This window comes from Thamnophis elegans, chromosome 2, assembly GCF_009769535.1.
Source record: "Thamnophis elegans isolate rThaEle1 chromosome 2, rThaEle1.pri, whole genome shotgun sequence".
In the NCBI taxonomy this organism is placed as follows: domain Eukaryota; kingdom Metazoa; phylum Chordata; class Lepidosauria; order Squamata; family Colubridae; genus Thamnophis; species Thamnophis elegans.
This window is the reverse complement of record NC_045542.1, coordinates 26,740,772-26,753,220: the sequence shown is the minus strand read 5'-3', so window position 1 is coordinate 26,753,220 and position 12,449 is coordinate 26,740,772. Positions and strand designations below refer to the sequence as shown.

The following is a 12,449-nucleotide window of genomic DNA, read 5'->3' as shown; positions in this document are numbered from 1 at the left end:
CAAGTTTGGTTTCATTTGCACTCCTACCTGAATATAAGAATGGCAGATTCACCCAGCTCATACTGAAATGAGTATATTTTTCTCCCCTTCCCTGTTTATTACATTTGTTAGATGTTAGTACAGTATTGTGTGATATCCAATTTATAGGAATGAACATCTAAAAATAAAGTTCAGTTTTCTTTATTTGCCGCTTTTATAAGGTTCCTCACAGTCAAAAGACTCATGGTAGGTGAGATTATAAAAATAAAAATGACAGAAACGCAGCTAATGAAACTGCTGAAGTTGGGACAGCTCCGGAAAGGGAAAAGAGAAAGTATGTCGAATTGGTGAGGAAATTTTATTATTAGAGGAAGAGACTACCAAGAAAAAAAAAAAAAGTTAAGATTGAAGACAGAAGACTGTAGGCGGTGAGATTGATCTGCATTGAACTTAGTGTGTTATCCAGTTTCTAATTTTTTTTTCACGGATGGAACTTTTGCAGGGGCTCCCTATTTTTTAAACCAAATGGATTAATTCTTTCTTCTTCTTTTTTCACTTTTGCTTATACCTATGGATAAAAATTCTTCTTTTTTTAATAATGCTGGATTTGATTGATTGGATTGTTTTTGATCTCTATTTAAGAGCTTTTTTTCCTTTCTTAAGCTTGGAATATAAAGAAGATAATAAGAAGGATTATAAAGAGGGTTGTAACAACAGGAGGAAAAGCAGTTATACTGCCACTTAGAGGCTGGAGGCTGGATACATTGTTTTTTCTTCTTTCTCTTTGGTCACTTGCAATTCAAGGTTATTTCAGTTTGTTTACTGACAGTGATAGTAAGAAGAGCACAAGTTGTTTATAAAGGTGCCTTTTGGAAGGTCTATCACTAGCTATTGGAGGGAAGACAATATTTTGACTTGAAAGATAATAAATGAACCTGTTTGAAGTTTATTAAAATAGCCTTGAACCCTATAGTGGCAGTGTCTGCAAAATTGAAAGAACGGCTCACCAGGAAAAAGAAACTGTAACATTGCAAATGATTATGTTTGAAATTCAAAATCTATTAGTTGTGACATAGAGAATTGAAAAGCGATTGGAGACTATGGAATATAAAACAGAAAAATCTGAGGGAGAAACTTTACCAATGTTTACCAAATGAAGAAAGTGGAGGACAGAGTTCAAAAGATGGAAGAAAAAAATGAGCAAAGAGATATGAAAACTCTGGATACTGACAACAAAGTGAGTGTGGTTGGTAATGGCAAGAGCGGAATATGGAAAGGGGAGATAGATGGATTGGAACTCTACCCCAGACTTCAAAGCACAGAAGAAGAAAAGAGAGAAAAATTGACAGAGATAAGGAGAGAAATCTTGACAGAAGCACTAGTGATGACCAGAGATAAGCTGATGGAAAGAACAGATGTTGGGTTTCAAGCTTTTATGAGATACAAAAGGAATAACATGTTGCCAAGAGAAGTTTATACAAGATTTATTAAGAAAGTAACTAGAACATTAATGCTACAAATGGCAAGAGATATAAGACCGTACTATTACTGGAAAGATACAGGTTGATGCAATGAAAATGTATAATAAAAAATTAAGCTAAATTTAGTTTACTAGTAGTATGTATAAAATGAAGTGACAATAGCTATAGTTAAATAATGATTAATAATGATAACAATACATATAGATATATTAGTTTGATAATATGAAATTTTATATAAACAACACATGGAGATTATGAGGAGGTTTAAAAGTTATCTAGAATATGTTATAAAGATGTATTGTGATTGGATGATTTTAGAATGATTTAATGGAATGTTATCATATAATCCTATACTAGATTTTGAATATTATATATAAAATGACGTAAAAACAATTATAGTCAAATTAAGGTTGAGATATAATAATTGTGATATACATGAATATAGGTGAATTTATAATATGCGATTTGATATGAAAAGCAGGTGGTGACTATGGAAGAGATGCATGGAAATACTGGAGCCAACTGGCACACTTTCTACAATTTGCAATGGAAGATGGTTTTTTTAAAATTTTTATGTTTGTTTGTCCTTGTTCAAAAACAAATAAAAATTGCTTTTTTTAAAAAAAAAGAAGAAAGAAGAATGGCGTGTGGATGAAAGGAGGGAAGTTTTCATCAAAGCTGTGTTATGTAGTGGATAGACATCCCAGAATGAATGTGAGCTGCTGAAACCTGCCAGTTAACCAGCCCATAATATAGACGTCTATACTTTCACGGTCCCTATGGATGTATAATTTGCCTCCAATATTTTCTTTGATTAGCTCAGAAAAAAAAGCCAGATAATAATTCAAATTAAATCTGAAATTTTGTGTAAAATAAATATTCAGACCATAAATTTTAGTAGGGAAGAGCACAGTTCTCATCTTATATGACATACCCTTTGCTTAGACAAATTCTTTATTTTCCACCTGTTTCAGATTCCAGTCCTAATTATGGAAGTGGATACTCGGGGGAAACTGAGACCCTCACAAGTTTCAGCTGGGATGACCAGAATGTGCGCAGGGTATTCATCAGGAAGGTAATTTTAAAGCAATTAAGACCAAACCAAACTCAACGCTTAATCAGTAGTGAGGAAGAATGGTAGGTTGCAAGGGTTTAGTTCTTTTTATGCAGGTCAGAAAGAAGGACAAGATCAAGAACAGGTGTTAGAACAAAGACACAACATCACATAGAATGAATCAGAGGCTAAAGCAGATTCCAGAAGGAGTCCATCCTGAAGTGGGGCTTCAGAAATAATAATCAATGCCAAGGCCAATTGTCTACTGAATGAAATCACAACTGTTAATTTACGCTCAAACGTCAGCCCTCAGGCCATCTAAAATTCCTACCTCTTAGTTATAGATCTGGACCATCAGTTTCCTCCAATTTCTGGGACTTGAAGGTATTCCAACTAATTTTGACAAACTAGCCAGATAAAGCTTTGAGCCTGGAATTGTGTCTTGAGTTAAACTCAGGAATGTTAGACCTAAATTCCAGACTTTGTAGGCTCAGTGGCTGTCTGGGAGTTTCTGTCAGGCCCCAAGAACCAGGAACAACACAAGGAGTTATTTCTGAGTAGTTTTTTTTTATATTGTTGTTAGCCTACAGACATAAATCTTGATGGACTAAACCAATTATAACTATAGATGTACTCTGCGAACAGTTGGGGGGCGTCCATCTTCCTGCCTAACAGACATTTAAAGCTCCACCGGCTCTGGGAAAGAGCCTCTCCTTTCCTCCCTCCCATGAATCTGGATTCCATTCCACTATAGATTCACAGTGTGTTCTCTACTGATGACTCTTCATAGGAGGTAGCACCATCACCCACGGATCATGTTCTCAACACATAAAACAGCTCCTTCGTGTGGACACTTGTCCACATGAGCAACTCAGTATTGATTACATGGCCCTTAATGGAGATGGCTAAAACATGATAATCTAAGGAGATTACAGTACAATGCATGAACTTCCCCCGAAAAGAGTGAGTGGTAGAACTAGATTCAGATTCAGATTCAGATTTAGTTTATTTGTATGCCGCCCTTCTCCAGGAGGGACTCAGGGTGGCGAACAACTCAAAAGGGGGAAAAGGGAACATAAAACACAATACACGTAATTAAAATATACAAGAATCATACAGCCATACAAGTCGAGAGGGGAGGGGAACTCATCAACCCCAGGCCTGCCGGCACAGCCAGGTTTTGACAGCTTTCCGGAAGGCCTGGAGAGAGGTGAGGGTCCGAATCTCCGCGGGGATTTCATTCCAAAGGGCCGGAACTAGGTTGATAGGGTCTGGTTTGCTTTTTAATTATCAGGTCTTCAGAATAATTGCTGAGCATTAGCCAGGCTGATATTTATTCTGTTTCTTTGATATTAGGTTTACAGCATCCTTTTACTTCAGCTCCTTGTTACAGTCAGCATTGTGGCTTTCTTCACTTTCTGGTAAGTCTCTGTCCTAGTAACCCTGCCTAGCAACAAACCATTTGTCGCTGCTTTTCTTTTCTGGTCTGCTATTTTTTCCACTTATTGATGTTACTCCTCCCATATTCTTGTATTCCACATTTTACAAATGAGGAATTAAACGTGCAGAATTTTCTTATAAATATTATGCCCCTGATCATACATCTATACTGCATGACTCAATCATGTTTTAGTTTGGTCCATATTTGAAGCATTAAGGAAGGCCACTTAGAAATACTCAGATCATAGTATTTTTAATCAAGCACTAACATGCAAATTTGTCTTGATTCTTTCATAAATCAAACATAGTGAGTGTTCTATTTTGTTTTCTATGTTAGCCATAACCCGCATCAATTAATATCTGTTGTTCCTAGCAGGGTAGTATTTTATCATTTATTAAAGCATTCTTAGAAGGACAATTAGGTCAGTATTAAATACCTTAATCAATGGTTTTAGTGCTCCATATTTTGCTCTCATTCTTCTAATCTCTTGTGTTTTCCATTGCAGTAAACCAGTTCAAGGATATATCCAAGCAAATCCAGCCTGGTACTGGGCTTCCTAGTAAGTACAGATTTGATCTCAGAGATTATTTGTATGTCAGCCATCAAAGTTAACACAGCATCTTATAGAATAAGAAAAAACAAAAACATTATTTGCAAAATTACCATGTAGCTTCATTTCATTTTTTCCCAAGGATAAGGTGATGTAGACCAGCTTAGCCAACCAGGATCAAAGTGTAAAAATGGTGGTAGCCAATTATATTTATTTATTGTTCAGTTTGTTTGAAAGGGTTCAGTCTGGTCATCATATCTATACAGGTAATTCTCAACATACAACCACAATTGAGTGCAAAGTTTATGTTGCTAAATGAGAACTTTGTTAAGTGAGTTTTGCCCCATTTTACGACTTTTCTTGCCTCAGTTGTTAAGTGAATCACTGCAGTTGACTAGTTAATAACTTGGTTGTTAAGTGAATCTGGCTTCCCCATTGACTTTGCTTGTCAGAAGTTCACGAAAGGGGATTGTGTGACCTTGGGACACAGCAACGGTCATAAATATGAATCAGTCGCCATGCATCTGAATCTTGATCACATGATCATGGGGATGCTGCAAAGAACATAACTGAAAAACGGTCATAGGTCATGTTTTTCATTGCTGTTGTAATTACGGTCATTAAGCAAACTGTTTGTCAAGAATGATCAGTATTCTTTTATTTTACCTGCAGTCATCCATACTCAGTGCTTAAAATAGGTGAGGGAGAAGGAGAAAAGGAAATAGGACACATTTCCCCACTTTTTTTGCTATTTTTGTTTTGCTGCAGATTCTTTTTTAACACAACAAGGCAAAAGGGCAAAAGGACTAAAAATCATAATTTCAGAGGATGAACCTTGCGCTGTTCAATATGCCCCCCCACATCTTTCTTCTGTGCATACTTTGGCCACTCTTTCTAGGATCCTGTAGGGCAGTGATGGCTAACCTTTTTCTCATCGCGTGCCAAAAGCAGGGGAGAGCGCAGGGGGGGTCGTACACGGGTGTGTCCACACCCATAGTTCTATGCCCGTGACCCCTGCCCTCTCCATGCTTTTGGCACATGATGGACCCATTTTTCGCCCTCCACAGGCTCCAGAGGCTTTCTAGGAACCTGGGGAGGGCGAAAACGGCCTCCCCCGCCCGCCCTGGAGGCCATCCGGAGGGTGAAAAATGGCCCTACGGGCAACCTGGAAGTTCAGGAACGGACGTCCAGTTTTCCCATAGGGCCGTTTTTCACCCTCCAGAGCCTTCAGGAGGCTTCCCTGAATCCTCCGGAGGGCGAAAAACTGCTGAAAATGAAGGCCAAAGTAAGCTGGCCACCGCACCCATGTGCGCTGGAGCTAAAGGGCAACGCATGGCGTGCCCTAACAAATGACTCCATGTGCCACCTGTGGCATGTGTGCCATAGGTTCATCATCATGGCTATAGGGAATGGAACAGGATCATGCCCCTTTTGCATAACTGCTTCCTGTGATTAGAAGCCTAGGAAATCTCAACGCTGCCCCTGTCCAATTTGCAGGGCTTTTTTCAGAAGCTGAAGAAGAGGCCGAGCAAATCAATAACTAACAACAAACACTGGGGCACAATTTTGGCCCAAATTCATGCGCCCAATTTAAGCCATAACAAGAGCATGTTAAGAAAGGATAATGTATTTAAGCAAAGTGGGTCCCTACCAGTGGTGAGATTCAGCCAGTTTGCACTTATTCGGGAGAACCGGTTCTTAACCTTCTAAGCAGTTCGGAGAACCGGATGTTGGAAGAAATCTCATTTTGTCGTCCACCCCCCCCCCCCACTTTACAGAGCTAATCCTGTAAAGAAGGCAGGAAGGAAGCATTCTGATGTTGTTTCTAGCCTAATCTTTATTACCCTGCTTACAGAAACTGCCTCTCCAGTTAACCCTTGTTACATTGTAACAGCTAAGGCGAAGCACCCATCGACCTGAGTTATGTTGAGTTGGCCACGCCCACCCAGTCACATGACCACTGATCCCCGCCTACCCAGCTGGTCATCAGGGCAGAGAACCGGTTGTTAAATTTTTTGAATCCCACCACTGGTACCTACACTCTTTAGTCCTATTATTAAATGTTTCAAATAGTCATGCATGTGGGCCCTCAGAAGTGCAACTACTACCATTTCTGATCTATGTGAAAGAGGGATGCTGGGAATTGTAGTTCAGCAACATCTTCACTGCTCACTTGACTTTTCCTCAGATAAGAAAGGGGCCTGAAGAAGAACTTGTACAGACAGCAAGTGCAGCTTTCATCAGACCAGCTCATATGGAAAAACCAGTTCTTGAGAAGTTTTCCTTCCTAGTTTGGAAGTCAAAAACCCTCGTATTGGTCCGCATAATCTGGTCTAGCAGATCCATCTCCACAGACAAGTGTTTCTCCACTCTAAGTGCAAATTTAGATGCAAATGGATGATAGCTATGTAAGAAAAATGCAAACTCGGAGAAATTATAGGAAGGCTTTGCAGTATGAAAGAATCTTAAAAGGAAAGATCTCAGATCGGTCATAAATGAGCATACTGGGAAAAGAAAAGTGGGAGAGAAGAATTGAATGGCTTACTCTGGAACACACATGTTTTGTTTTGCTGCAAGCCTTCATCGTTTAATGCCAGATCAGGTATTTTAGCTTTCAGTGGAATCAGTCCCCGTGATGACCCAGGAATCTCAGAATCTCATGGACAAGGCATTTCACCTGAACCCTGATCGAAATTAAGCTCTGTGTGCAAACTTAGAATGCCAATAATTTTGGGGTGGTGGGCTCTTTGCCAGCTTTGAAACGCTGGCAGACACCTTGAATGGCTACAGTTCAGTCCCAGCCACCCAGTCATTTGGCATATTCAATTGCCAATCATCAAGAGGAAATCAAAGTTAGGGAAATGAAATGATCAGTATGAATGAGAGCCCTGTAAAATGATAGAGAAAATCCATTCCAGCAGGAAAAAGCTATGCAAGCCATGAATCCATTATCAAAATCCAATAGTAGCAATAGAAGATGGAGAATTTCTTTTACTATGAATAGTGGCCTTGAAGAGAGAATTTAGGCAGGTACGCATCTATATAGACACAAAAAGACTTATTTATTTGTTTTTTTTTAAAAAAAATCCTGCCTTTATTACTTCATTCCAAGATGACTGATACTTAATACTTCTCCCTCCTACTATTTTCTCCACAACAACAACTCTTGGACAGCCACTTGTCTGGACAGTCACGTGTCTCAAATTGTATAGGGTCTCCTGCTTGAGCAGGGGATTGGACTAGAAGACCTCCAACGTCCCTTCCAGGTCTATTCTTTGATTGAAACCCTGTGAAGTGGGATAGGGAGAGAGGGAGAGAGAGGGGAGAGAGGAGGGAAGGAAGGGAGGGAGGGAGGGAGGGGAGAGAGAGAGGAGAGGAGAGGCTGGCTCAAAGTCACCGAGTCAGCTTTCAAAGTCTCCTGATTTCTAGGACCTTCATCACTACACCCAACTGAGGTATTCTCTTCATTTCCCAAGACCCAATAATATTCCATTCTTCTCTGGATAGGTTTTAGGGTTAGGGCGAGGGAGTCAGTTAAACGCTCAAGAGAAGTGTAGGGTGGGATGGGGCAGAGCATTAAAAACCTAGGTTGCTGGATGCAAAAGAAAAATGACAGCAAGACTAGCTTGCGTGACAAGAGGCTTGCTGAATTTTCGTGTTCTGCATAACTATTTAAGGTGCAATACTTTTGTCCTCTTCAGCGAGTGCCAACTTTTCACAATTGCCTTGCTTTTTCAGCCTAATGGCATACCACCTGACTATTGCAAATGTAACTGGAAACCTGCCCTTCCCATTAACAAGCCAATTTCTTCTTTACCAGGCAGATGTTGACTGTCTGGGGAGCAGTTGAAGGTTACATTCTATTAAAATTTATCTCGTGGAAAAGTACCAGTGGAATGCTTAGGGAGCAAGGGTTAACTTTAACCTCCCATTCTCTTTTGAATCAGAAGCCTTGAGTCCTTAATAAATCACCTTTGCATTCTGCTAGTTGGCTATAGTACATAGATGACCTATTAGAATTGAATTGGGGATCAGAAATATCTATTTTCCACCTTGAGATGGGGTCTGGAGATTTCAACATAAAACTTAAAGGACTGAAGGCTAATTTTCTTTAGAATGATCAATAATCTCTTTTGGGCAATATATTACATAGAGAAATACATACTGTAGATGATAGATAGGTAGGTAGGTAGGTAGGTAGGTAGGTAGGCAGGCAGGCAGTGATAGATAATAAGTGTGTGTATGCCTTCTAGTCAGTCTTCACTCCTGATGACTGCCTGTTCCAGTCCCTGCAGTTTTCTTGGCAAGTGTTTTGAAAAATGGTTTGCCATTGCCTGCTTCCTAGGGCTGAGAGAGAGGGACTGGCCCAAGGTCACTCAGATGACTTTGTACCTAAGGCAGGACCAAAACTTATGGTTTCTGGTCTCTAGCCTGATGGTTTAGCCACTGCTCCACACTGGCTCTCTATATAGATACTTGCACATTCAAGTCTGACAATCTTTTGCTAGACTGTCTACAGATCATGGAAATTATAATCTAACACTTCTGGAGGACAGCTCAGTACAAGAAGCTGATATAAATGTATAGTATCCTCTAGAGCTGAACAAATCATTTAAAAGGGGTATTTTGGAATACCCAGGCACACATATAGTACAAAGCTCTTCTTTTCAACTCATGAAAGCAGCCATGTCTTTTGTCTGCCTTGTTCTGGAAGCCGATCCTGTTTCGGTTCTGTTGAATGTAGAGCCACACAGCACTTTCTCGCGGCTGTGGGGTCACATGTGTGGGAGATACTGGGAACAGGTTCCCAAAGCATGGCTTTTCAAATTGCTAAATTGTTCCAACACCTACATTTGAAAAATCTGCTTTGGCATGTTCCAACGCATCTCTTTCCAAAGAATTGTGCTGCCCTAATATCCACGTATTGTGGAACAATGCTGATCAAAATTGCAGAACTTGCTTGGGGTTCATAAACTGGATGAGAAGGAACACTGTTATTTTCTCCTCTACTATCACACAAGGACCAGACTTTGCACAGGATATATTTTCAGACCTGTTCTTCAAATATCCATCTTTGTTACTACAGAAAAAGTACCACAATGTTCACAGCAGTAGAGGACAACATTGTAATAAAAGGCAACATATGGATGTTGGGAAGGGCTTGTTTAATTTGAGGCACAGGAAGATATTGCTTCCTTCCTCTTTCCTAGAATTTGGTATCAGGACTGCAACTGGGCTAGGTGTACAAAACATCTGATTTGGTGGAAGGCCATTGTTGGATAAAAGGCTGAAAGCATCTATGTACTTAATTTTATGAGAGAAAGCACAGTGAAGTATTTAAGGACACTGTTAGGGAGGGGAACTTCTTGATCTTGGTGACACTACCCTATTTATGGGCTTTCTCCCTTGTTCGCATCTACATAGTTTCAACTTGGAATCTGTTTTACTGTGTTCTAGCAGTCACAGTAGATTGTGGTAAAATATTAGAATGTATTCTTGCCTTTGAGTATTCCACATGTTTTCCACAAGTTTCCAACCAATGCAATCCCGAGAGAGGGGCGTTTTTGAGATTATATTGGCCTGTGGAAGAAACAGACCATAATTTGCCATGCTGGTCCAATGCAGGTTGGCAGATATGATTGGTGTTAATCTGGGATATCTATCAGGGCTATTCACCTTGGAAAACCCTTCTGGACACATAGATGCCCAACAGCATAGTCCATACAAGCTCCTTTGTCTTATCAAGGTCCCGATCATAGAAGGAATTATTATGTCTAGCATTTATACAGTGCTTTTTTCCTCAGAATTTGTTAACCAATGATCATCTAAGAGAAAAAAAACTCTTAGAATTCAGAGTAACAGCAGCCAGGATTTTGTGTCTTCCTCTTGGTTCATTCTCTTTTTCTCTCTCTCTTTTCTCCTCCTAGTGCCGTTTTCTTTATTACCTATTTGATCCTTGCCTGCTGCTCTGGACCAAGGTAAAATTACACAGGGGGTTTGGGCCATTTGTGGGGGGTTGATTCTGTTTGTGGAAGAGACCGTGCGATTGTGGGAGTGTAGATATTCTAACCTCACTTGATCTAGCGTTGTTGGCCTGTCCAAAGAACCAAATATGGCCACCAATTTTTTATGGATGTGCTTCCTTCTGGGGGTTAGAATGTATTGTTGTTAGGATGGTTAAAAATGCAACAAATAGTGTTTGCTTACAGATGAACATGTTGAGTATAACAGGAAGAACAAGAATATAGACAAATGAGTCCTGAGATTTTGTTTTTTGATTAAATGTTTATGCCACCTGTCTCCACTAGAAGGTGATGGGCATCAGTTTTCAAAAAGGATGTAATTTTTTCTTTGACCAGCTTTCCTTGGCCTGTTAACCATAAACTCAGCCATCTGCCCTTGAGGGGTGGGAGGGGGGGATGAATCAAAACCATTTTATTGGTTTATCCCAAATTCTCAGAGTAGCAGTTGAATGCATCCAATGCATAGTTAGCAACCAATGCTCTTTTCGAAATGCCCCTTGTATCCATTCATGTTCAGTGAAGAAATGCTCTCATCTTTTTAATTATGAAAACATTTAACCAAGTCATTATCTTTTTCATCTGCATGTCTAGAATAAAAGTCACAATTCTACATGGTTCATACTCAGGACTTTGTTCTAATATATACACAAAGATATTCTGCAAAAGGGAAAATGGGATGAAAAAGGGAAATTTTTTTGGGGGGGAAATAGCAAAACAGCTTCACATAGTGAACATGACTAGCTCAGATTCTATCTTACAGTTGCATCAAAAGACATTTTCTATATTTCAATGCTACGTCTTGGCATGTTATGGTTGGGGGAAGTTGTCTACTGTATATGTCCACTGTTGATTATATATATTATATGTTATACAGCTGGTTTAGAAAGGAAAGGAAAAGTTCTCATTCACCTGATTACCGTACTTTGCTTGAAAGGACTGATATATCTCAATGCTGTAATATCTTGGCTAATATTTGATCCAAATTAGGGTCGCTAGCTATTAAATCAGTTCTAGTTGCCTCTTTAATAGCTGCCCAGCTCCATCCACAGCTATTAGGAGGTGAGAGTTAATTTTCATGCCATAAAAATGTTTCACTCAGTAACTCCTGTACTTTTAGGCTTAGCCACAATTGAAATGAACCCCGTGCCTTGATACCAGGCCCTTTTTTAAAAATATTTTTTTTTATTTACAAACATGTAAATAAACACACACACACAAAACTTAGACGTACACCACATTTACACAATACAATACAAACAGGAGCTTCCTGTTCTTTCTAATAGCAATTATCAATCGATACCGCTCACCTTATATTATTTTCCCTTCTATTGTATTTCATTTGGTTTTCACCATTCTTAGCCCTCTTATTTTACACATAACTATTATTTTTGAGTTTTGTTGTATTCCTTCATTGATTCTTGTTTCTTTCCTCCATCCACCTATACCATTTATCCCATATCTGGTAAAATTCTCATTCTTCTTTTCCCTGATACCAGGCCCTTTTGTATAACCAGGATTCTTGCAAAATTGTACAAGCTGTGGCCTGATTGTTTTAATTGCTCTGTTGTTCTTTAATGATCATATTATGCAAGTTAATGATGTACAGCTTTCTTTTCCCAATGATGCACTTTGGATAACCTGGTTCACTTGGCTCCCTTTCATTTAATTCACAGGAGGTATTTCCCATGGAACATGATCCTTCTCAGCATCTTTGTAAGTAGCCTAGTAGTCAGTGCTGGGACTTTTTATTTGCCCACTTAATCTGCAAATTCAAAAGGCGAAAGGTTTCTCACCCATCTATTTCCAACCACAAGTTATTATGGCACCCACTATCATTGGCACCCATCCAGTAGATCAATAAGGGATAGATTGTCAACTCCTAAAGATTCCAGCTCCTCATTGGTGCAGTAAATAAACCAAA

The 12,449-nt window shown here is 39.4% G+C and overlaps 1 protein-coding gene across 1 annotated transcript in view; it reads left to right on the top strand.

The window, feature by feature from the left end:
• FAIM2 (Fas apoptotic inhibitory molecule 2) overlaps window positions 1-12,449 on the top strand; it is a 43,187-nt gene that overhangs the window by 16,524 nt on the left and 14,214 nt on the right. Inside the window, exons 3-7 of the mRNA XM_032211788.1 lie at window positions 2,435-2,535; window positions 3,871-3,935; window positions 4,461-4,514; window positions 10,433-10,483; window positions 12,202-12,241. Coding sequence (XP_032067679.1) covers window positions 2,435-2,535; window positions 3,871-3,935; window positions 4,461-4,514; window positions 10,433-10,483; window positions 12,202-12,241 — 311 coding nt within the window. The remainder of the gene's footprint in view (window positions 1-2,434; window positions 2,536-3,870; window positions 3,936-4,460; window positions 4,515-10,432; window positions 10,484-12,201; window positions 12,242-12,449) is intronic.